At 37.1% G+C, this 27,344-nt stretch overlaps 3 protein-coding genes across 4 annotated transcripts in view; all 3 read left to right on the top strand.

Annotated features, from left to right (window-relative positions):
• The window catches only part of hpca (hippocalcin), an 802,589-nt gene that overhangs the window by 227,446 nt on the left and 547,799 nt on the right, over positions 1 to 27,344 (top strand). The window lies entirely within an intron of this gene.
• Positions 9 to 5,873, top strand: fuca1.2 (alpha-L-fucosidase 1, tandem duplicate 2). 2 transcript variants are annotated; one of them, NM_001003559.2, is given in 8 exon segments: positions 9 to 535; positions 625 to 759; positions 3,409 to 3,546; positions 3,688 to 3,793; positions 3,874 to 4,074; positions 4,157 to 4,347; positions 4,741 to 4,840; positions 4,928 to 5,279. In NM_001003559.2, coding segments are annotated over 8 exon segments (1,356 nt in total). In that variant the 5' UTR covers positions 9 to 182; the 3' UTR covers positions 5,060 to 5,279.
• On the top strand, positions 6,592 to 20,831 carry gmpr (guanosine monophosphate reductase). The gene is given in 9 exon segments (NM_001020612.1): positions 6,592 to 6,747; positions 11,496 to 11,615; positions 11,824 to 11,907; positions 14,912 to 15,085; positions 15,183 to 15,264; positions 15,357 to 15,463; positions 18,456 to 18,498; positions 18,608 to 18,767; positions 18,897 to 20,831. Coding segments are annotated over 9 exon segments (1,038 nt in total). The 5' UTR covers positions 6,592 to 6,660; the 3' UTR covers positions 19,078 to 20,831.

Below are 27,344 nucleotides of genomic sequence, written 5' to 3'. Positions count from 1 at the left end.
AGTCATGTGGTCGCATGTGGGATGACATTTGATAAACCAGGAAATACAAACTGGCTGCTGGAGTCTGCATTACTTTGAATCATAAAGGTTTGTCAGGATAAAGTTCTTTTGGCATTCGTGCTCATGTTACACTTCAGTTTCACAGATTTACTGACCTCAGTGCATTTGAGCTGTGATCAAACATGCAAGTGACTCGGAGTCAGATATCGCTGTTTCTTTGTGTGCTATCATGCGCGTCAGTTATCGGAGCTCGATATACTCCTGACTGGACAAGTCTGGACTCCAGACCTCTGCCTGGATGGTACGACGAGGTGAAGTTCGGCATCTTCGTTCACTGGGGGGTGTTTTCGGTGCCCGCTTTCGGCAGCGAGTGGTTCTGGTGGAACTGGAAGGGGGCACACGACTTTAAGTATATCCTGTACATGGTGAAGAACTACCCTCCAGGTTTCAGCTACGCGGATTTTGCGCCTGATTTCCACGCGCAGTTTTTTGACCCTGATGCTTGGGCTGAGATCTTCGAAGCTTCCGGAGCAAAGTATGGAGGCTATTGCTGCTTTTGCTTTGCCTAGTTATTATTTTCGTTTTTACATGGGTGTTTATTAATTGATTTGGCATCTTTCATAGATATGTGGTCCTTACATCGAAACATCACGAAGGCTTCACAAACTGGGAATCCCCGACTTCCTGGAACTGGAATTCTGTTGATAATGGACCTCACAGAGATCTGGTTGGAGATTTAGGCAATGCGGTAAGAAAAAGGTAATGTGTAGTCGTGGTTAAATTGTAACAAAGCTTACAGTATCTTTTCACAGTAAATAAACTAGTTCCTAAACCAGTTGTTCTCCTTTTAGGGGAAAAACGCATGATGATATAACAGATAGACTACTAGAGCAAAAGTTAGTCCTTACTGTTTCAGATATATTTGAATTGTGGACTCATTGAATTGTATTGAAGACTATATGTGTCTTTAATTTTACTGTATTAGAAATTAAATAATAATAAATTCTTTAGGGCAATAAAAAGTTCTTTATGTCAATTTAAAGTAATATTTGGACATATTTTACATAATGGATGTGATATTTTTTAGAAAAAGAAAGAATATAATTTAACAGTTAATGCATAGGAGTCATATAATCCATAAACAATCCTGTAATTAGTAGCAGATATTCAAATAATTTAGTAAAATTGTTAACATTTAATAAAAATTGAGACGGTATGGATTTAATATCTGATTTTTTATAGTAACAACATGATAGAGAATCTCCTTACTTGAACACTCTAATGGTCATTGCTATTTTGCTATATAATATTTTTATATTATACATTTCTTCAAAATGAGGTGGTTTAATAATAAAAATTGTAGAAGACCATTTACACATTTATACATATTTTCAGATTTTAATTAAAAGTAGTTGTGTTGGCTGAAAACAATGAGCAGTATGCTAATATTCTTTTTCTTAGACACAGTCATGGTAAAAGTATTTGCAAATTCACTTTGTTGTACCAGGCTTAAAAGAAGCCATCTATCTCATGAAGCACAACATTACAAACTTTACTTAGAAAAAAAAAAAAAGTATTACAAAAATAAATTAATAAAAATGGAAAAAGTATGTCTATTTGTATAAGACCAAAAGGGTTAGAAATTGAAACTGTGCAGTTGACCTTATGCATGGTTATGGTGTCATGACATTATGTGCTTGCTGTGTTTATAATTTGCCTAGTTCAAAATCAATGATATACACTTCCTAATTGAGACAAAATTTGAAGTGGATCACATGCTGGACACAGAACACTACACCGCTTTGCATTGTCTCTCATCTTTAATGTTTCAAAACAAAGCATAAACCTTTAGAAAGCCATGTCTTTCCTGTAGCAGCTCCTAAACTTTGGAGGTTTTGCCTCTGTTCATTAGACGGGCAAATGCTTGTTTTTAAACCATATTTTAAAACTATAGGTGGGCGTAGATTAAATTTTTAAATCTAGATTAATCTCGGAATTAATCTAGATTAAAATGGCTCATTTGAATTCTGCCGAATGCATTTAGAATATGTGTGCTAGCCAAATAATAAGTCTTTGAGAGCAGTTTTCTCAAGCCAGGTGGCGCATTAGACCAGGGGCTCATCTCCTGTTTACAAAATCCTGCTTGAGAAACTGTTCTACTATGATAAACGGTGAAGAAAAAAAATGATGTTCAGTAAGATGTACTTGTGTTTACTAACTGTTTATTTAGTTAAATATGAATTTTGAACTGTAGGCCTACATAAGCTACAAACAGCAATTTTTGTTATTTTATATTTATTTTTTTATTACCTTGATTCGACTTAAGTCAGAACTGAACTAAAGAGAAATGGAATTAAGACATGGAGTATGCATATATTAGTGGCACTATTGAAGTAAACACCACCATCAAACTATCTCATGTAGGACTTTTCCCCTAATTTTCCGACAAGATCCACACACGCATTCGCATTAAAATATCAAGGTGAAAGTCATCATAGCTTGCGCAGAATAGACCCAGCTCCCTACCCAACTTTGAGAATAGATTAACGGTGATATTTTTTCATCGCGTGATAAAAGAGTTTCACATTAACTCAGCATGTTAACGCTGATAACGGCCCACCACTAATTAAAACATATCTTTGGTCTGTGACACCTGTTGAAATTTAGCTTATTTGTTTTAAGCATTTTAATATGTATTTTATGCACTGTTTGAATTTTTAGTCTTCTGTACAGCACTTTAAGTGTATTTAAATTGCATTATAAACAAAGTTGGATTGATTCATTGAAAATATGACATTTCTCAGCTGCTGTCCTCTAATGTTGCTTAAATTTAAGTCTTTACATCTCATTTTAAACTTGATTAACTGAATGAATATTTAGCGACCGTTTCACTTACAAGATTTTGATAATAAATTACATAATCAGTTTTAGTAATAGGAATGCATATTGAACGCACAGTCAGACCAAAGTTTCACCCAAGGTTTTTTGGATGGCATAAATAATGTTCCATGCACATGGTCAATTTACCATGCCTCAAGGGAGTGGGCTGCAAACTCATAAACATAAAAAAACATATCAGCCCACAGTAGGTTGGCCTGCAAAGGTTTGAAAGATAGCGGGAGAATTTAGTTCGTCTATGGGTTTTATTTACTCATAGAATCTGACAGGTGTGCTTTATAAAGTGGGTATTTTCAGTGTAATTGAAAAAGTAATCAAGTACAATCTTTTTAAAACTATTCATGCTACCAATCACTGCATAATAAAAATATTAATGCAATAAACAAGCTTACAACATCAGTCTGCATTGTTTTTGTAAAATACTAAAATGCTGTTGCAATTGCAAATTCTTATGTAAAATTTAAATAGATTTTCTTGTGCATATTAAATATGTTGAATTCCCTAAATTAGGTCTCTGCATTATGGACTCTATCACTCTCTGTACGAATGGTTCAATCCCCTCTACCTGAGTGACAAACAATCTGGTTTCAAGACCCAGGAGTATGTTGCAAAAAAAGCAATGCCTGAACTCTACGATCTGGTCAACAGGTAAATATGAGTCAGTCATATGATGAAAAAACTTTGGTTTATGACACCAATCTCACTGTTCTGATCTTAATGTGTCAAAATCAACCTTTATGGTCGTATAGTTTTACATTAATAAAACAGCTGATGTTTTTGCTGTTTCAGGTACAAGCCAGACTTGATTTGGTCTGACGGCGACTGGGAAGCACCGGACACTTACTGGAACTCTACAGAATTCCTCGCCTGGCTCTACAACGACAGTCCAGTCAAAGTGAGATCATCACATCATGTCTTTATTATTGTGAAACTGAACTTTTAGATCACGAAAATGAACTCTTGTGCTGCTTATAGGACATAGTGGTGGTCAATGACAGATGGGGGAACGGATGTTACTGCAAACATGGAGGTTACTACAACTGCGCCGACAAATTCAGTCCTGGCGAGCTGCCCAAACACAAGTGGGAGAAATGCCAATCAGTGGACACTATATCATGGGGGTATCGCAGAAATATGAAGCTGAGTGAGCTGATGGATCTGCCAGCGCTTATAAAGGTGAGATGTGATGAGAATGTTCAGGCATTATACAATGTATCAAGTGCATTTTTAACCTCTTATATATATGTGGTGAACACAGGACCTGGTCTACACTGTGGCTTTAGGTGGGAATTACCTGTTGAATGTGGGGCCCACAGCAGATGGTGTGATCGCTCCTGTGTTTGAGGAACGTCTCAGAGGAATCGGAGCCTGGCTGCAGATCAACGGTGAAGCCATCTTTGGAACGAGCTCTTGGAGAGTTCAAGCTGAGAATGCCACTGTTCCTGTCTGGTGTGTTGATGTTTTTATATTTTTTTAATATATTATATACATTTAAAAACGGTTTGCTTCCAACCGCAGTTGCAGTCAAAAAGGGATTGTCATTTAGGGATGACGATTTTTAGTATTATAAGGCCATGTTCACACTAATACGTTTTTGTTTAAAAACGCATATTTTTTTCCATCCATACCAAGAAGGCATTTTAGGAAATGAAAAGTATCTTATTGAAAATGCTGTCTAAGGTGTCAAGTTCTCGTCTTAAGGAGGGACTGATCGATTCAGACATTCAAATGATTTGTTCAAAACAGACGATTCATATAGAAGCAAACATTTACATTTTTTTTACCATGTGGTGTAGTTCTAGTGTAGTAAATATGCTTTTTAAAACTTTGATTTAATTTCAGGTATACATCGAAAAACTCCACAGTGTATGCGATCTTTACCTCCAGTCCCAACCAGAACACCTTTGAACTTTCTGCACCTAAAACCTCGGACAACACAGTGGTAAATAAAATATGGAATGTAAAAAGGAAATTTTTCTTTTGTTAAGATATTAATTAGTGTCTTTGTTTCTCTTGCATCTGTGTTCAGGTGACTTTGTTGGGGAATCCTAAACCTTTGAAATGGGCTCCTCTGCATTCATCGGGACTGATTTTGTTGCTGCCTGATCTGCCTTTCTCACCCGCACAGGCCTGGACGCTCAAGCTGGAAGGGGTCGCCTGAAACCTTTAAGATCTTAATGAGGTTATCAGGATTTTTTTAATGTTTATGTAGATTTCTGTATTTTTCTACTTGAAGTGTGACCTATGTGAATGGCCTTTATTACCAAAGCTGTGAAATGCTGCATTTTCAAATGGATTGTTTTGAATCGTGCGGTTGTGTTCAAAACACTATTTTTACAGGTCTGTCAGGGGCATAAATTATTGCATAAATAAATTATTCAGAAAATGAAAAAAAGAAAGTAAAATAGACCATGTGACTATATATATATATATATATATATATATATATATATATATATATATATATATATATATATAAATTAATAAATGGTCTGATGCACTCTATGAATCTCAGATCTATTCAGCTTGTTTTGTAATAAACGCTGCTCTACAAATACTGTGTTCGCAAGTGCTGTGCATTTGACACAAACTGTAGCAACATCAGTGCAAGTTTGTCACGATTGTAGTTTACAAAAGGGAACCTTTAAAGACTTCTGCAAAAATTAAAGCACTGTTTGTAATATTAGTTCTGAAATTTTACAGTTCTGCAAAATGTATTGCTATTTTTTTTCCTGGAGTTTGTAGTACAATATTAATATTACATTAGTAACATATTAATGAGTTTTGGCCTTTGCTGATTATGTCTAATTTTTTTTTTATGCATTTATAAAGATTTTTTTATTTATTTTTAATGGAGAATGTGATTTGCTGGATGAAATGACACATCCATACTAAATGCAAACATTATTATTTTTAATACTTGAAATAATATTGCAACAAATAACAATTAAAAAATAAAGTAAGCTCACACGGTTTTTAATTTGTATGTGCATTTATGTACAGTATTTGTGTTTTTATTTAATGTTTATATGTATATACACACTCATATATATATATATATATTTGTACACACACACACACACACACACACAGTGTGTGTATGTGTGTATATATATATATATATATATATATATATATATATATATATATATATATATATATATATATATATATATATATATATATATATATAAATGAATGAATTATCAGTTTTTAATTTTTAGTGTCTGTTTTTTAAGTTACCTTTTTAGATCCAAGGGTCAACCTCAAAAATGAAAAAGCACAAGAGAAATCTCCATTGCTTCCTCTCCTGTCCCTAATATCTCTTTATATTCCTGTCCCTCCCTTTTATTTCCCAGTAAATCTTTCATTGATTTAGAGGAGCAATACCCCAGCTGGACAGCAGGAGCTCTGTACATACTGTACTGTACTGCAGTGCTGAGCTTAGCTGCAGCAACTCTGCTTCTCCCTCTGTGTGTGTGTGTGTTTATATGTCAGACAGACGTGCAGGAAACACTTCTATCGCTGCTGCTGCTGCTGCCACTCCAGGCTGAATGCAAGTGGAGGGAGAGAGAGAGAAAGAGGGAAGGAGAGAAGGAGCGTACAGGCCTTGCCAAATAAAGCCATGGGGGCCTGGGCAGTGACGGCCCTTTCTACACTATAAATACGCTGTTCTTCTGCCGGTTCGGGTTTGGTGCCTGGAGCTCTGGACCAGTGACTGCACCAACCCGGAGACTCTCCTCCACTCTCAGGACCGCCAGTATGCCCCGGGTGGACGCCGACCTCAAACTGGACTTCAAAGATGTCCTTTTCAGGCCAAAGAGGAGCAGTCTGAAGAGCAGGTCTGAGGTAGGAACATCTGCTGGGAGTTCACTGTGTGAGCAGCAAGGAATGAAAGTGAAAATGAGGATGACCTTGAAGTCAGAAACACACAGAAGGTTTTCAAGGGCCTCTTGTTTATGCTAGAGTTGAGCTTTGGTAAAGTTGTTCAGGCTTGAAGTGTGTGTGTTTGTTGTTTTGTCTTTATTTTGTGGTGTTGATGTGTTTTCGTGAGTGAGTAAATGCAATTTGAGAGTCGGTGCTTTGAAAATGTGTTTAAAAATAGGTCTGAGGTGTGCCAACATGCTAATAAAAGCAGATTCCTTTGTGGTGTTGCTCATAGTAATAGTAGGACAAAGACGTAGATTTTTTTCATGATCATAAAGTACAAAGTTCTAGCAGTTTATCTAATAAAGACTAATATTTTTGTCCTAAAACATCATGTTTAAGTTGTTCATCCAAAAAATGATAATTTACTCACATTAATGTGTTTCCAAACCTTTAAACTTGACTTAATTCTATTGATCACAAAAGAAGATATTTTGAAGAATGCTGGAACCCTGTTGCCATTGACTTCCATTGTAGGAAAAACAAATACTATGGAAGTCAATAAAAACAAGTTTCAAACATTTTTCAAAATATCTTCTTTTGTGTTTAACAGAATATAGGAAACCCATAAAGGTTTAAAACAATTAAAACTTGAGTACAATTGACAGAATTTACATTTTTCAGTGAACTGTCCCTTTAAGTTTTCAGTTAACTCATAGCTAACAGCTAATTTCAAACTCCTCTTGCTACTGTGTTATTTAAGTTGTGTATAGCTGGTGAGTTTTCTCTGCAGGATGACGTAGAGCGGTGGTCAGATCTCGCTGCGTCTGGCTAATCTGATGGCGGTGATGATCTGAGCGGAACAGCAGCTGAGTGCCACTTCATAACCTGCAGTAATCAATCACTGTCCTCACAAACAATCTGTGATCCCTCGTGTGCCGTTTGAAAGGGGAAAATGGTGAATTTGTTCTGTACAGCTATTGGGTAGCAAAGCAGTTCGATAAATGGCAGCAGGGTGATTATTCATGGAGCAGTGTAGTGTGACTGATGTGACTGCAGCAGCAGCACTTACTGGAACTGAGAATGACTGAGAACGGATTCAGAGAACCTGAGCCTGTGCATGAGGGAGGGAGAGACAGAGAGAGAGAGAGAGAGAGAGAGAGAGAGAGGTTGCAAGACTTTTTTTATTTTTATTTTTTAATGCTTTCAAATGATTCAGCACAATTTCACTTAAACCCACCACAATATGTCAGCTGAGCATGATAATATTAATCCAAAGTTTTTTATATTTACTTTACACTCACTTGCCACTTTATTAGGTACAGCTTACTAGTACCAGGTTGCCCCTCCTTTTGCTTTCAGAACTGCCCTAATCCTTGGTAGATTCAACAAGGTACTGCAAATATTCCTCAGAGAGTTTGGTCCATATTGGCATGATAGCATACCGAAGTTGCAGCAGATTTGTCGGCTGCACATCCATGATGCGAATCCACCACACTCCACGGGTGCTCTATTGGATTGAGATCTGGTGACTGTGAAGGCCATGAGTACAGTGAACTCATTGTCATGTTCAAGAAAGCAGTCTGAGATGATTCACGCTTTATTACATGGTGTATTATCCTGCTGGAAGTAGGCATCAGAAGATGGGTACACTGTTGTCATAAAGGGATGGACATGGTCAGCAACAATACTCGTGTAGGCTGTGGCATTGACACCACCAGCCTGAACTGTTGATACAAGGCAGGATGGATCCATGCTTTCATGTTGTTGACGCCAAACTCCTACCCATCTGAATGTCGCAGCAGAAATCGAGACTCATCAGACCGGGCAACATTTTTTTAATCTTCTATTGTCCAATTTTGGTAAGCCTGTGTGAATTGTAGCCTCAGTTTTCTGTTCTTTGCTGACAGGAGTGGCATCCAGTGTGGTCTTTTGCTGCTGTAGTCCATCCGCCTTAAGGTTGGACGTGTTGTGTGTTCAGAGATGCATACCCAAGTTGTAAAAAGTGGTTATTTGAGTTACTGTTGCCTTCCTATCAGCTCAAACCAGTCTGGTCATTCTTCTCTGACCTTTAGCATCAACAAGGTATTTGCGCCCACAGAACTGCCACTCACTAGATTCTTTCTCTTTTTTGAACCATTCTCTGTAAACCCTAGAGATGGTTGTGCATGAAAATCCCAGTAGATCAGCAGTTTCTGAAATACTCAGACCAGCCTGTCTGGCACTAACAACCAGGCCACGTTCAAAGTCACTTAAATCACGTTTCTTCCCCCATTCTGATGCTCCATTCGATCTGCAGCACATCGTCTTGACCATGATTGGCTTATTAGAAATTTGCGTTAACGAGCAGTTGGACAGGTGTACCCAATAAAGTGGCCGGTGAGTGTATACTATTTATTATAAATATGTAACTTTTTCTTCAACTTGTATGTGGTATTTCTCTCTTTATAGATTACTCATTTATTTTATTCTAATTTGTATTTATTTAATTGTTAAAAATATTTTAATGCTTTTTTGAGATTCATTTATTCATTCATTCATTTTTGGCTTAGTCCCTTTATTAATCCGGGGTCCCCACAGCGGAATGAACCGTCAACTCATCCAGCACATGTTTTTACACAGCGGATGCCCTTCCAGCTGCAACCCATCCCTGGGAAACATCCATACACACCCATTCACACTCATACACTACGGACAATTTTGCTTACCCAATTCACCTGTACCACGTCTTTGGACTCTGGAGGAAACCCACGCGAACACAGGGAGAACATGCAAACTCCACACAGAAACGCCAATGGACCCAGCCGAGGCTTGAACCACCTTCTTGCTGTGAGGCAACAGCACTACCTACTGCCCCACTATATATATATATATATAGGTCATACCATGTCAGTATGTGAAAGATAAAGCCTCAGTAGTTAATGCTGTAAACAAAACCATTTGATCAACATTAAATCAGCATGGCTGGAAATCTACAAAGGATTTAAGAGTTTGACAATGTAAGTTTTTAGATCAAATCAAAATAGCAGACAGAAAGTTTGATTGTGGCATAATTGATATTAATGTTCTTGCCTGATCTGAGATTTTAGTAGTCAAACACTAATCTAAAGCTATTTGCATTTTTTTGTTAAATTTCATCATTTTTTATCACAAGTTGAGCACCTTTGGGCCTGAAGTGCATTACAGCTGTCAAAGTCCTTCATGCATTATTCAAGAATCGTTTAACTAATTAGTTTGAATGTGATATATTTTTAAGGAGTTAAAATCTGAAATTGTCTTGAAATGGGAACAGTGGTCTTGAAGTTTTGCTTGAAATTTAAATGATTTAGACATTATTATTGATGTGGTCAAATTGTCTTTAACCAAAAAATGTGGAGATATATATATATATTTTTTTTTACAATTTACAATCTAATTTACAGTAGATAATGTTTAAACAGTCCTCCATCTCTGTGCCAAACTTTATAACTTTCTAATAAACGATTAGTTTTATGGGTTGCCATACACTCGAGCGAAAGGAAACATTAGACACAAACAATAGGTGCTAAATCAATTTTTTCTAAATGACAAACTTGATACTATCTCAAAACTAGAAATTGACTTGTGCTCTCTTGTTCAACACTAATATTTGACATAACATGATTTTACATTTTAAAAGGGACCTATTATGCAAAAATCACTTTTATAAGACATTTAAAAGAAGTTGTGTGGCAACAATGTGTGATAGTAAGCCTCTAATGGTATTTTGTATAATCACAATTTCATTGACATTCTCCCTTTGTACACGTTATCAGAGGGGAAAAGCCCTGCCCATGAGTGACGATCTCTTCTTCATTACCATAAACAGCCCTGAGTGAGAAGCAGCCGTCCACCATTTGAGTTTTCACACCTAAAGCTGCGGTCACACTAGAGTTTTAGCTTGCGAAATTCTGTCGTACGGCACTGCGAAAAGGGACAGGATTAAACAAGGTGATTAGACATTTAAAAAAGCGAGTGATTGGTCCATGTTTTAACTTTCTGTCCAGAGAGCTCATGTTTTGATCCTCGATTGGTCTCATGTAGTCAAGTGATGCGATTTTGCAGGTCAGTTCACCAAGCTTGAACTTTCCAACACAGCGAACTGCAAAACTTGCCACATGACCTTGCGTTTCTGGTCTGACGCATTCGCGTGCGTATGAATGGTAGTCCAATAATGTCGGCGATTATTAAAAACAGGATTATAATGATGTATAGGTGTTTGGAGCTCTGCCCATTTTTGAATAGACCACAATTTCATTTGCTTTTAAAGCAACAGTCACCAAAATTTGGAGCAAAGCCTAAAAGGGGCAGTTGCAAAGAGTTATAAAAAATGATTTGTGTAGTAATTTGAGCTGAAACTTCACATACACACTTGGGCATATTAGGTCTCCTTTAATTAGAAAAGTGTGTGAAAATATGTATTATAAGACTCCTTATTTCATTCAAAGCAAGTATTACTGCACTGTATTTCTCATCCACTTGACATGGATTCAAGTAAGTTCATTCATTACAGTGATAATAAGACAGTTTAATGGGTCTAAATATGTATTAGTTATAATATATCTGAGTGCATGCTTAGTTCGGTTACAGAGTCAGAAGAATAGAACAAGAACTAGGTTAGGGCTGATTTTAGGCCAATCCATTAAAACAAAGCTGTCACACATGCTGTTTGTTTTAGAAAGTAATTTCCTCAACATGTCTTGTCCCGGAAGGTTGACCTGCAGAGGACCTTCACATTCCGGAACTCAAAGCAGACGTACAATGGCATCCCGATCATCGCTGCTAACATGGACACCACCGGCACTTTTGAGATAGCGCAGGTGCTCAGCAAGGTGAGAGCTTCTTTAAACAAAGCACAGTAAGTGATGAAACGCAGCGCCGCTGTCTGAAATACGACCCAGAGAAAGTCTTGTTTTACTATGTTTTATCTCTGTGATTATCAAGATCTCACTGAAACATAATTAGCTGTGTCCGGATCAAGAGGCTCTTATATCTCTGTCTGTCTCGGTGCCAGACGTGTCTCTCTGCTCTGTCTTTCAGCACACGCTCTTCACAGCCATCCAGAAGCACTACTCCCTGGAGGAGTGGAAGACTTTTGCAGCCAATCATCCAGAGTGCCTTGAGGTGAATGGACAGAAATGACTTTCCTTTCTTGCTTAATCAAAAGCTGTTTAATTAAGTAGTATAGTCACATCGGAGCATTTCAGAAACCAAGATAAAAGACTGTCTGTCCATTTTTTTGCAGGACTAGTTCTGAAAGAGTTTTTTTTTCATTAATTTTTTCTATAGGGGCTTTAAAAATATATTTTTTACAGTTTTTTTTAAAGGAAGCGAAGCAACTTGTCAGTTGGCTCACAAAATGAGACACAAAGGGTGTGGAGACGCACGATTTTATAGTTTACAAAGTTAAAAAAAAAAAAAAAAACTAATTTAATGCCCTGCTACATATGTTTTTCATATATATATATATATATATATATATATATATATATATATATATATATATATATATATATATATATATAAATCAGAAGGACTTCTCCTACTGAATCCCTGGGTCATAATGCAGACACAGTGGCCAGTAGTACAGCAGGTCTCTTTCCTATGTATTCCAACCATTAGCTCTGCCGGTATTCTGGAGGAATTTAAAAATAGGCGAACACTGCAGCACGAATACAAGCAATTTAATGGTAACAAACTCAACTGATAATAGACAAAGTCATTCGCCATTCTCCAATTCTCGTACAGCTCTCCCAACAAAAATTCTTGCTGCAAATCAACAGCTTTGCTGTATCAGCCTGGACAGCATCTCGAGGAAAAACATGCAACAAACCCTGTGAATCATGGAAGCAAACACATAACGTTCTGACCCTTCATGAACAGCTAAATACTGCTTCCCATGTGCGGATGTGGTCTCACCCAGTCATTAGGTCTCACTGCTTGGCAGGTCTGTCTTGCCTTCAGAAAGCACATGCTCTCATGAATAATTAAGAATCAGGGTCTTTTCATAGGATAAGAAAACTCTTATACGAATAATAATAATCATCACTCCACTAGCAGATTTGCACTGTCACCGATTTTGATCCCGCCCCAAAAACTATTTTAAACCCGGAAGAGTAAATTAGCTGACAAAAGCTCAGAACTATCCAGCTTTCCCCACAATTAAAGCTGACAGGTGCTAATGTTGTTTTAACTGATGCTCAACACACACAAATCTGTTAAAATCTTTTTAAAAAAAGTTCTCTAGGGTTACTTGAACCTTTAACAGAATTTTTACACTCCAAATTTTAAACCGGGCTTGTTTACTTTTGAAGTCCCTACTTATTTTAAATGAGCTGAAACAATGCAACTCTTGAGCAATTGTTCTTTGTTCAATCAACTTATAATGGTCAGAACCTTTAAGTTAACTTAATTGATTTGTTTTGAGATGACATGAAGGGATTGTGTGGAACCCAGCATTTTTTTACAGTGTAGCTGGGCCGAACAGAATCTGTGGCCTTTAAAAAAAAAAATAATAATAATAAAATAATAATAATAATGATAAAATAAATAAATAAATAAAATAAAAAATCTGCAGATTTATGTGGAATGATTATGAGAGAATAGTAACTAAAATGTAACATAAGAAATAACAACATAACTTTTTTACTATAACTTAAGGTTTACTATGCAAATCCAATTTGAATAACTTTTTGTTAAACAAAGTAAGTCTCTCGTATAATAAATCTACTAAAAGACTGAAAATATTACTTTACACACTATATTGTAAATACATTTTTTAAGCATTTGCATATCAGTCAATAATATTACTGAAATCGATATAAAAACTGAATAAATATTTATGCACATTTACATAAAAATATGTTAATTAATTGTTTCCTTTTTTGTTATTCACAAGTCTTTTCCATTTATTTGTGGTTGTGAATTGGATTATTGATCTCTGCTCTGTCATCTTTTGATGTGGAGAATTCAACACTACGGTTTAACAAAGTAACTTTTTAATAAAATATACTAATAATAATAATATATAAGGAATTAATATGTAGAGACAGAAGTTTCTCTGAATGAAATAAGGAATCTTATAATACATATTTTCACACACTTTTCTAAGTAAAGGAAACCTAATATGCCCATTTTTACAACAGAAAATGTACTGGCAGTTTATTACAAGGTTTTTGTGTCATAATATGCAACAACAACCCAGACAATATATCACTTTATTAAAAATCACAACAAAAGTCAACTTTTCATGATTAAAAGTTGTTGGAAGATAGATCAAAGTCCCATAATGTAATTCAAAAACATAAATAAAAGAGGAAAAATAAAACCATGAATCATAAAATATGGAAAACTGCTAATTTACAGATAATGTTTTACAGTATAGTTTAATAAATAGACTCGATTATGAGGATAATAGGAATCAGCGGATTTCTGCTGGCTTATAAGTCATGATCCAAACAGGGGTGGATTTAGTGATTTGTTGCTTTAAGCAATTTCAGCCATGAGGCTTAACAGTCCTAATGTGCACCTTTGTATTTTTATTGTCTTTTTCTTATGTCAGTCCGTCTGCTTTTATAATTTTCTTTCCTTAAAATAAAAAAAACAAAAAATAATAAAATAAGCTATTTAATTTTCATCTGGTTTGACTGCTCCATGATTTGGAGTGGGGGACAAATTTGCATGGACAAATTAATCATGCATTAAAATTTGAATAGTTAGATCCTCACCACACAAAACATGATATAAACCTGTTATATCTAATTTTATGCATAATAAAAGGTATTTATTGGGAGCCTCCATATTTCTTAGTAAGCGGCTGCTTACCTCACTTATTGGTAAATCCGCACCTGGAACCAAACCAACCAGCTTTAAGAAGAATCACACCATTGCAAGTTGGTTTGTTGCCAACAATATGAATATTGGATTAAATGACAAGCAAACAAGACTTTCTTTATGGCTTTAAAGAAGGACAAACAACAAATTTACGAAGCACTGTGAATCACATAATCGAATATAAAAACAATGGAGTAGTATAAACAATATCACTAGTCTCTTGCACTGCTCTCTCTGCTGTGATCCTGCTTCACTCTTCCTCAGTTTGGTGACTATCCTCTCTTCTCATCTCCAGCATGTGGCCGCCAGCTCAGGCAGCGGAGCAGCAGATCTGGAGAAACTCTGCAGCATCCTGGAGGCCATTCCTCTCATCCAGTACATCTGCCTGGACGTGGCCAACGGATACTCCGAACACTTTGTGGAGTTTGTAAAAAGAGTTCGGGAAAGGTTTCCCAAGCATACCATCATGGTGAGATGTAACAACCGATGAATCCATTAAATGAGAACATCATTATGTGTTTCTTGAACTACATATGCCGTGTAACACAAAGATCTGGACTATACAGGCAGGAAATGTGGTGACAGGAGAGATGGTGGAGGAACTCATTCTGTCTGGAGCTGATATTATTAAAGTGGGCATTGGGCCAGGTACCATTTTTGATTTTCCCAAATTACTAAACTACTGTCTGTCAAAATCAGTCAATATATTGGAGCATGTGTCATGACGGTGTGATCTTCAGGTTCAGTGTGCACCACACGCATTAAGACCGGTGTGGGTTATCCTCAGCTGAGCGCTGTTATCGAGTGTGCTGACTCGGCCCATGGACTGAAAGGACACATCATCTCTGTGAGTCTTTTGGAAGTATTCAGCATGAGGCTATATTGTAATGGAATGCGTACATACGCAATACTTACACTCATTGGGCACTTTATTAGGTACACTGAGTTGGAGCTCCTCTTTTTTCAAGGTATTGATTTAACGTGCTAAATACTGCATGTTTCTCTGAGATTTTGTTGGCTGCATATCCATTATTCGAATCTCCAGTTCCAGCTGATCTGTTGAGAAAACTCATTTTCTTGTTCAAGAAACCTTTGAGATGATTCAAGTTTTATGTTATGAAGTGTTGTCCTGCTGGGAGTAACCATCATGAAATGGGTTTATTGTGGTGGTCATAAAGGGATTGTTATCAATAGCAACAATACTCGAGTAGGTTGGGATATTTATACTATGCTAAGTCTAAGAGACTCAAAAAAAATCTGTTTTATTTATTTATTTGTTTATTTTTATTTATTTATTTATTTTTTATTTAAAGATATACAATGACAGAACAGTGGTATAGGTTTCTCATGTCATAATATACAATAATATAGCTATTATACAATTGTGCATTGGCTAGTATTTCAAGTCTTTTGTGAAGGGTAAAATTAGCAAAAAATAAATAAATTAAAATAAAAATTAAATAAAAATCAAGATACATTCTCTAAAAACTCCCATAGAGGATTCCAGATATGCCAGAAATCATCAGATTTCTGACGCAAGTCATACGTCAGTTTTTCCAAGGGTAAGAAAATGTTTTTTCAAAATCTGATTTATCCACATATTGACAGAAGGAATGTTAGGAGAGGACCACAACAAAAAAATACATTTTCTTGCAAGATATGTACAAAAGTGTAACAGATTCTAGTCCATGACTAAGTTGTAGAGCAGTTTTACAATTCAGAAGATAAACAGCTGAAGAAAGGGCAGAAGGTTTACCTATTATCTTCTGAACTAATTTGTGGATTTCTTTCCAGTGTTTCTTTATCATGTCACAGTCCCAGAATACATGCATCACATGCCAAGAAAATCTTACCCACATTATTACTCCACTAGCAACCTGAACCACTGACACAAGGCACAATGGAGGATACTTTCATGTTGTTTATGCCAAATTCTGACCCTACCATCTGGATGATGCAGCAGAAATCAAAACTCGTCACAACAAGCAACTCTAAAACTGTTCTTTCAGCTCTCTGGTGTGTCAATAACCTTATTATGAAGGTTTTTTAAAACCTAGACATGGTTATGCATGAATATATTAGTAGATCAGCAGTTTCTGAAATATTAGACCACATGTTGTAGTCATTTTATTGTTTAGGCATACATTTTTGGTGTTCTGTTTTATGAACGCTATAAAGGTGTGGAAAAGGAACTGGAAGAATGGGTCAGACACACAATTTGACCAACGTGTATTTTTTGGTGACAGATTATTGTTTTATAATGAATTTTGTTAGATATGGTTTAATTTTTATCCTAATTTTGATACATTTTTGTTGGTTAATTGTCTATTTAATAAACAAAAGAATCGAATGAAAGCAAATGGAATGAAGGGCAAAATGAAGCCCGCAACCATATCCTACCCATCAGATTATGCTACCAACACTGTATTTGATCTGTTCTGAAGTTGGGGTTAGGGATTAGATAGTTTAGGGCAACAGTTTTACAGCTTCATATTACAGTACTCCACATTAAAATCATCAAAATGTGCTACCTACTTTTTGAATGGGAGGTAGAACAATCTAACAAGGTAGGAGCACTGGCACCAATCATCATACCACATTCAGTTAGGGTTATCACGATACTGGAATTCGATACCAATTGTTACTGAAATTTTTAGAACGTCAATTTTCGCTAACAATTGAGCGCTACTGTGCACGTTCTTAAACACCGCTGATTTGCCATTGTGTTCACATGCTTAACAGAAAAGACTGTGACTGGCCATGAAGGTCGTCAGTTCACCGAACTCTCCGCTGTTTACTGAGTGTAACCACAGATACAGGAACACTGGAGCATTTGTCGCGTCGATCAGCTGGTTTGTCTATAAGCTGACATACGAGCGATTCGCTGATGAATCGTGGCTTTAAAAAACAGTGTTCCTTTATCTGTGGTTGCACTCAGTAAACAGTGATGAAGTTCACATTCATTTCTGTTGAGCATGTGAACACAATGCCAAATCAGCGCTGTTTAAGAATGTATTCACCTGCCTCCCAGCCCTCAAATGTCAGTGGGAAATATATGTTTTTAAAATTTCAGTATCGATTGGTACCGAATTCAAGTATCTACGTTCAGTCACATTAAATAAATTTTCTTATTAATTCCAATACTTTGTTTGAACTTCAGCAGATCCTCTTCATGACATCTGCATGCCTAAATGGATTTGCTGTCATGTGATTGGCTTATATTTGCATTAACGAAGAGCTGAAAGGTGTATCTAGTCATCAAATGGCCTGATGAGTGTAGTCTACTGTAGGTTTACAGTTGGGAACCCACAAACCAGTTACAACACATTACCACAAGAGGGCAGCATCATCAATATCATTACATTGTTTACTTATCTTCTCAGTTTGACGCTTTATTAAAAGTCAAACTAGCTCTTTATAACTTCATATTTTACTCGCTGTCATAATAAGAAGGGAGTAAGTGATTGTTTATTTATGTAGGCCATCATCACCCTGGTTCTCTCAACAGAATTTATGCTTTAGCTCTTGGATATTGCAGAAAATAAACTGTGACCAACGGCTCACCAGTGTTGTTCAAACCTAAAGCTATCGAGAAACGTCTTGTAAATTGATATGTTGTCGTCGTTTATGAGTTTTGACAACAAATGTAATCCCCACAAAAAAATGTTCCAAGTAACTTATATTTTAATCCATCAAAATGCACAACGAAGTTGATCAAATTACACTCAAATGTGCATTTTGTGGAAATTGTTCCAATAGCTTTGTAAAATGTAAATGTACCTTTTCAATTGTTCAGTGTTTTATGACCATATAGCAAATCAACTTTTTCCTCTCTCCAGGATGGAGGCTGCAGCTGCCCCGGGGATGTTGCCAAAGCTTTTGGTGAATTCAGTTTCTGTGGTTTAATGTTTCCAACAACCAGTGTATAAAATCTAATACAGCGGCCATTCCAGTATATAACAGTAACCTGTCTAATAATGCCTTACCTCAGGTGCTGGTGCAGATTTTGTCATGCTGGGAGGAATGTTAGCAGGACATGATCAATGCGCTGGTGAAGTCATTGAGAAAGATGGTAAGAAGTTCAAGCTGTTTTATGGCATGAGTTCAGACACCGCAATGAAGAAGTACGTCGGAGGGGTTGCAGAGTACAGGTGAGGATGTTTCATGCATTTATAAGGCATGGCTATTTATTTTGAGGTTTTAGTGCATGTCAAAACACTTGTTAAAGGAGACTTTAAAAACCACAACAGGTGTACATGTACATGTGTTTGTGATTTCAGGGCATCTGAGGGCAGGACGGTCCAGGTGCCCTACAAAGGTGACGTGGAAAACACCATCAGGGACATCTTGGGTGGCTTGCGCTCCACCTGCACATATGTAGGAGCTGCCAAACTGAAAGAACTGAGCCGCAGGACGACCTTCATCAGAGTCACGCAGCAGTCTAGCCACATGTTCTCCTAGACACGCATCGCTGAAAACATGCAAACTCACAAATACAGAGTCACCTGTAAAGTAATACACACACATACTCTTAAAAACTCGAAAAGGTTCCAAAAGAGAGTTTTCATAGTGCATAGAAGAACAATTTTTGGCTCTTTTTTTTTTTTTCTTCAGAGTGTTAAGAACATTTTAAAGGTGCTGTATGTAAGCTTTGACTCTTCTAAAGTATAAAAATGGGGTGGGGGTTGGTGGCAAGGTGTCAGGGGTTAGATGTCTGAATAACACAGCTGAGAACAGGGTTATTAACTGTACTATGCACCGGGTTTCAGGAAGTCGGATAATAAACTAAAGTCAGCAACACGGTTGTGTTAGCGACTGTACCAAAAAGCTGAGGATTGTGTGTGTATGTTTGTGTAATTACAGGATTTTTCTGGGAGAAATTACAAAACAGGAGGGTCGTGGGAAATGGGTCTGAAATACGGGAGACTCCTGAGAAAAATGGGAGTGTTGGCAATTTGGCAACGCAACAGAAATTTAACTACAACCATTCAGAAGCACAGAATAGTGCACTCACTGAAATCCAACAAAATTGTAAGGTTTATAATCTAATGAATAAATATTAAACCTCTTTAAATGGTTAAATGTACATGCTGAATTACTGATATGTGTTGGCTTGTACTGAGTCACAGTTCTAAAACTCTATTTCAAACAGTTTAAAATATTTTTAAGGTGACGCAGTCGGTAGTGCTGTCGCATCACAGCAAGAAGGTTGCTAGTTTGAGCCTCGGCTGGCTCAGTTGGCGTTTCTGTGTAGAGTTTGCATGTTCTTCCCGCACTTGCGTGGGTTTCCTCCGGGTGCTCTGGTTTCCTCCACAAGTCCAAGGACATGTGGTACAGGTGAATTGGGTAGGCTAAATTGTCCATCGTGTATGAGTGTGTATGGATGTTTCCCAGAGATAGGTTGCAGCTAGAAGGGCATCCGCTGCGTAAAACATACGTTAGATAAGTTGGTGGTTCATTCCACTGTAGCAACCCCAGATTAATAAAGGGACTAAGCCAGAAAATGAATGAATAAATTAATATATTTTCAAGATCTGAGGTGAACTATCTGCTGCTGCTTTCAGTTGTCAGGCAATAAATGTCATGTAAAATGGCATTTAACCTCACATTATTAGCATTTAACACTGAATATAGCACATGAGGAGTACCTGGGGTGATCATTGTCAGTTTTCTTTTGTTCAGCTGCAAGAAATAGAAGCCATTTAATTTCTTCAGGTGTTGCTTAGGACAAAAACACTGTTAACATCAACCTTTAGACTCGACAGTCAAGCACACTCCTGTTGGTGTCATCAATCTGGCAACCTGTGCTTGTGTGCGTTTTGAGCCTGGTGTGCAATACTTAGTTCAACCACTGGGTGTCAAACTTACATACTGCATCTTTAATGAACGTTTTACGAACTGAATTTGTATTTTTTTTTTTTTTAAATCAAATTTTAAACGTTCAAACTGGACTTTGTTAATGTGAATTGTGTTGTGGATGGATGCATTTTATTTTGTAAATTTATTATTTCCGAGACTGATCTGACTTCTCTTTTGGAACCTTTATTTTTAAGAGCAGTGACACACCAAGCTGACGGTTACCCAATGGGCAACATCAGTGAGTGTTGATGGAAATTGGTGTCAGGGTCATCAATGAGAAACCAATACAGCAATCCGGGTAGACTGTCCCTTTAAATGAGCATGTATAAGAAAAAAATATACATAATCAAATATCCATTTGTCTTCCAATTTTGTTTACTTTAGCATCATACATAACATTGTAACACATCGAGGGAGACCCCTTAGATAACTCTTTTGCTCAGGAATCTTGCTGCATACCAATACATTTCTTTGGAAACCCAGAAAATGTTGCAGCATGGCTTAGTTTTGTTCAAGTTCTCTAATGGGTCTGCATGAGACACAATAAGGAAGCATCCTATAAGCCTCTCGACAGGACAATAGTGAGGCGAGATGATTCATTCTTTGTAATTATGCAACTCCCTCGAGTGAAAGAAATGCATGTTTGTGGAGAACTTACACACTAGCAGGGATTCTTCTCCGCCACATATAAGCTAAGTCCCGTGTGCCGTATTGTACGTTTGAGTTGATTTGAGCTGTGACTGGTGCATTGTGTGCTGTTGTGAAGTGTTTCTGCTGGCCTGCTTCCTTTGTGATTGTACGGTGGGTGTGGTGGGATGTCATATCAGACCAGAGGAATGTGAAATCTGCTGCACCTCTTTCTACAACATGCCTTGTGCAGTTTTGATGATGAGGTGGAAGTACTTTATTAAATATGTCGAATATTAAATATGGATGAATAAAAATCTGAATGAACAACGCATTACATATACCCTTCTGTCTTTGTGATCATATTATTTTGAGGTGGAAACTTTATTGATTTCATGTTAATCATGTAACCCCTTCCCCCCCTCCCCACTACACTGTGGTTTTGAGGCCCACTGCAACGTGACGTAGGAGTGTGGTTTTCTTCGTCCACCGAATAAATTGACAGGTGCCTTGTTTCTATAATAACATGTACACACGTCCACAGAACACAAGTTTAAAAGTTTTTTATTTTTTAAACAGCCTGTTTGTAATAAAGACAGTAAAATCACTCTTATTCTCAACTGCTATAATCACCACGGCCGCATAATGTCAGTAAAACCGTGTGTGTGTGTGTGTGTATACTGCAAACAGCATTCGTGTGGGACTTAAAGTTTCAGAATGGCTTGAATAAACTTGACCACAAATGCATGAAATAAACTTACTTGTTATTTTTGTCTAATGAGCTTCATCCATGTCTGTCTCTGTCAGCGTGAACCTTTTAAGTTTACTTGCTTCATTCTCACTTCAATTCACTTCACAACAGATGTGGATTCGTGTACTTGGGGGTGCTAAATTAGACACGTGAACATTTTAAGTGTACTCACTTCATTTGTGCGTCAAATTCACTTCATAACAACAACAGATTCGCATCATGGGCGAATAAACTAAAGTAAAATTTGTTTACTCGATTCATTCATGCGTCAAATTCTCTTTACAACAGATGTGGATTCGCGGCATGGGTGGGGTTAAAATAGATATGTGAACATTTTAAGATTACTCGCTTCTTGAACATTTTGAGTTTACTAGCTTCGTGAACATTTTGAGTTTACTCACTTCGTGAACATTTTGAGTTTACTCGCTTCGTGAACATTTTGAGTTTACTCGCTTCAAGGTAAAGTAAAATTTGCGTTTATTAGCTTCATTCGCACGTCAAATTCTCTTCACAACAGATGCAGATTCGGGGGGGGCTTAAATAGACGCATGAACATTATGAGTTTACTCGCTTCATTCGTGCATAAAATTCACTTCATAACAGACACGGATTCGCATCATGGGCGGGGCTAAAATAGACGCGTGAACATTTTGAGCTTATTTGCTTCATTCGTGCATCCAATTCACTTCACAACAGATGCGGATTCATTTCATGGGTGGGGCTAAAATAGACGCATGAACATTTTGAGTTAACTCGCTTCATTCGTCAAGTTTAATCCCAGTTGCTTTGCGTAAGTTCGTCTTGTTGACATGATCATGCACGTTACTACAGAGGCATGTTAAAATGCGTCTGTCAAACAATTCGGTGGGCGGGGAAAACACACTGTCACATTGTAGTCGGCCTCAAAATGAGAGGGATTTTCGGAGGGATTGCAGTAATCAATGAATCAAACCACAAAAAAATTATTTTGCCGTTTGTTCAAACTACTTATTTAAAATGAGTTGAAACACAACTCTTACCTTAATTGTTTTATGTTCAATCTACTTAAATTTGTAAAAACAACTTTATGTTCACCCAACACAAATCAATTGTGTGGAACCCAGCATTTCTTACAGTGAATGAAGTATTCCAGAGTGACACAAAGTTTATTCCAAGTGTTCCATGCATGAGTGAGAATTCATAATGTAGATATTTCTGTAATTTTTTTTTAGAATACCATATTGTAGGATCGACTAAATGGCAACTTAAAAAACTGAATCACGAGCTGAATCATTCAGCGCTCATTGTGCCGTTTCTCACAGTCAAGTGTGGGTTTGTGGTGTCTGATAGGATCTCAATATCTTCCATCTCCGCTTTTTCAAATGAAGGCTCCAGCTTGAAAAAGAGAAGCGAATACTCAAGGCCTCCACCTCCGCCAACACCCACACTCCATTGACTAGGTGAGCCGAGTCAAAGAAGCCTGTGGAATACCTCTGTGTGCATTTGTTTGAGACAATTAATTCCCGTTTGTCTGTGCGATGATTATAATAAGCCCAATCTGTCTGACAAAAGCAAAGCACACACAAAAAAAAAAGGGTGCAGTTTGCAATTGGCACTGTAATTTTTATTAGTACGTGTATACTGCAACAATAAACTTGTACTGGTATACAGACAATTTCTTTTGAAACAAATTTGTTCACAACCTGAATCAAATATTGTTTTGTTGTTCAGAATAATGAAATAAGTTCTAACTAGAAAACCGGCAAGCACCATCAAAGAAAGGGACCAAAAAATCCAAGAAACAACGTGAGTGTATCCTACAAATAGACACACCACAATTAGAAAATAGATTTTCAATTCAAATATTTTTTTATATTAGTTTTCTTTTTTAAAAAAGCTAGTGCAAGTACAATATTTTACACAACTTACAGAGAGTATGCACGCATATGGAAATAAAATGAACCAAAAAAAAAAAGAACAAAACAAAAATTGCCTTTCAGAATTATTTCCTACCCAAAGGTGTTTTTTTATCTATTTTCCTTTATTAAATAAGGTGCAAAACACTACATCCTCTCCCAACAACCATCGCTTGCTACTGGCCAGAATTCGTGGATGCGATTCCCAGAAAATAAAACCTCCGGATCAGATGTGACATTCATTTTTTCTTTTTAACAGTCTCGCTCAACATATCTGCGTGAACATAGGTCCAACAATCCTGAAACTATGAAAAAAACAACCCATCTGAGTGTTTTAAACAATAGGTAAAGCTCCAATCCAAAGGTTTTATAATCGTGGAGGTTTCTGCCCAATGGCAAGTGAAAAAAGAAACTAAAAAACAGCTTCCATTTCCCTTCCAAATGGAAGACTACAAATCTCTTTATGACAAGACCCGCAACACCTCTAGCCCGTGGTATTACTGCTTCATCCGAACCCCACTCCTTCCTGAGGAATGACCGATGGCTTCCTGTGTACACAATCTCGAAAGGGAAAACAACAGAAGATAAAATAAAAAGAACTAGAGGTGGCTGGACATGCGTGCACATTTAATGACAACCAAACGCCATTTCACCTGACAAGAAGTACATAGTGTTATTTCACCTCCAGCTAATAGGTTTGTGTATCTGGCCTCAGCTTTTAAAAACCACGGAGGTTTATTCATCAGAATCTAGACACTGACATGTTAAAATTAGGCCTATAAAGATTTTACAGAGTACAGAGTTTTTTTTTTTACAAGCATTCATTGGCAAATTACAAAAATGAGCTGTTGTTTTTTTTTTTTCTTCGAAGATATGTTGTAGAAATTCTGAAGGATAAATACACACGAGGCTGTTGATTGCTCTGCGTGAAGGTGACATCGGGTTTGTGAGAACAGCATCTGTACATGGGGCCTGTGATGGTCAGTACATCCCCCTGGTGTTCAGTTCTCCGTGGATGACCAGGGTTGAGCGTCAAGTTTGACCAGAACGACAAGTCTCTTTTCTTGCGCAGGATGTACCACTCTCTCTGTGAGGAATAGTGTTTGTCAGATCAAATCAACGAGAGAGGAGTGTGCACTGTTTTCACTATCCAGCACTGATGTATAGCTGAACGCTCGTATATTAATTAACAATAAGACTAATTACAATACCCATATCAAGCAGCCCATAGAGAGCGAAAGGAAACCATAACGTGGGCTTGTAGAAGATTCTCAGCCTGAGGTTATTAATCCAGCGGTTTGGACAAGAATTGACAAAAAATGTCAAACAACAGTCAAGTTGAACAAAGAAATCCTGACCGATTTTTTCTTTCTTTCTTTCTTTGTACAATTAATGTTAAAGAAAAGCAAACTCAGTTTGTTTTCAATGAGAGCCACAATAAAATAAAAGAAAAACGTTTGATTTATTTTCTTTCAAACTCCCAATCCAACATTCGTCTCTTTTTTTTTTCGTCATCTGTGCCAGAAAAATGAAAATTAAAACAAGGAAATTGTCTCCTCTTTTGAGCGGTCACAAAGGCGCTCTTCATTAAACATTCATTAAACATCTCTCTTCGTCTCCAACCATGATAAAAGAGTGCTACAGAGGAGACCCAAGCAAAAGTACAACGTCCAAAGTACATGAAGCAAGGTCAAATATCGAATAAAAACAAAGAAAACAGAATGATGGTGCACACATCAGTACAACAACAACAACAACAAAAAAAAAAAAGAGTCATCTCAGGTTCATAGAGGACCATATTTTCAACTCTGTCCACGTCGTCTCGACCTGTTGGACCCAGGAACGGGCCGAGACGGAGTGATTTGGAGGGGAGAAACCATGATGACACCAATCTCTCTCTCACCCTTATCTTACTCAGGATTAGAAAGTGCTGAAACAGTATTATCAAGTCTATCTATTCTATAAATGACAAAAAAAATGTGCATTTTGTTTTTCGTTTGTTTCTATAAAAGTGGTCCCCACTTTGATGAGGTCGATGAATCGTTTCTCAGTCTTTCATTTCTGTTTTTTTTTCCAGTATCTTGCATGTGTGAGGATCTGGGCTCGTGACGTCAGAGGAGACAACAGACAGATTGTGATGCAGACGGACAAACCGAAAACACAGAGACAGACAGAGTGTGTTAAGAAGGCCTCATATGGTGTAGAGACATTGTGGGAAACCAAAGCACAGGGCCAATGAAATGACTGCTTCTGGTTACAGCAGTTTAACACACACAAGAATATATATTCATCTCTTTACATGTACACAAACCTTTCAAAGGTCACACTACCTCCTCAACACACACATTCACACCTATTTCCCATCCCTGAGTAAGCCCAAGGAAAGATTTTTGACCTTTAACAGAAAAGCAAATGATGTCGTCATAACGTCAGAGACAGCAAACTCACCCCTCTGCCAAAGAAACAATAACGCAGGATTGTGCAAAACAATGAGAGATCAGGGGGGCTCACTATAAAGTGAAAAACACAATTTACTTGCATGGAGCAAAGTAAAATCTTAAACCCACAAGCTACAGATGGTTTAACGCTTACTAGCATACAAGTCAAAGGACTGCAAACCACAAAAACAGTGCTACATACAGATGGCACAAACTGTTACACGTGTAACAGAAACAGAAGAGTTGTGAGGAGTTGTGTATCTTATGACAAAAAAAAAAAAAAAAAATAGCGTCTGCTACTAATAATGTTCTGTTATTTTGTGTCTCATCTCTCGACACTGGAGGTCACAAGAGACGATCGTTATCAGTACAATAAACCTCCGGCTGTACCATGTGCATCTTTTATTCTCTTTGTGATGACCATCAAATGCGACGGCGCACAGCATCTGTGATGTTTCATTCATTCAGGTCATCAACGTCAAGCGTATTTAGTTCATTCGCAGCTGGATTTATTTATCGCCTATAACAGTAGGCGATACGGTTGCTCGGATGTTGATAATGCAAACTCATTGCATAACTGGGTTGAACGAGTACACTTGTTTACCTCCTGGTTCACAACAAGTGACACTTGTCAACATGAATCAAAAATCATACTCGCTTAAAGAAACACTCTTATAACAAAAGGCTAATTTTTGAACTCTCCTTCAGTTAAACAGCTGAGTTTTACCATTTTTCAATCCGTTCAGCTAATCTTTGGGTTAGGTGAGGGCACATTTAGCTTAGATTGTTGAATCAGATTGAGTTTTGATTTCCCTGTTTAACACTGGACTCTTTTGTAGTTACACTATGTGTAAAACTGACAGAAAATGAAAAGTTGCTATTTTACAGGCAAATATGGCTTGCTACTATTAGGTGTAATGGATCACAACCCACGGTTCGGAACACATGTGGCTCACGAACTAATACACTTTTCAACTGGTAGATTAATCCTAAATTTGTAATGGTCAGAGAGAGATTGCCTCTTGTGTTATTTAAATCACATGTATCAAAGCATTTAGGCTTCCCTATAAAATATAATGATGACGGAAAAAGTTGTGGTAGGTTATTCTGGATGTGGTGGGTTTCTTAGGTTATGAAAGGTGTTTTCTGTCACTATTT

Source organism: Danio rerio, chromosome 19 (genome assembly GCF_049306965.1).
Source record: "Danio rerio strain Tuebingen ecotype United States chromosome 19, GRCz12tu, whole genome shotgun sequence".
NCBI classification, from domain to species: Eukaryota; Metazoa; Chordata; class Actinopteri; order Cypriniformes; family Danionidae; genus Danio; species Danio rerio.
This window is presented reverse-complemented; position numbering and strand designations above follow the sequence as displayed.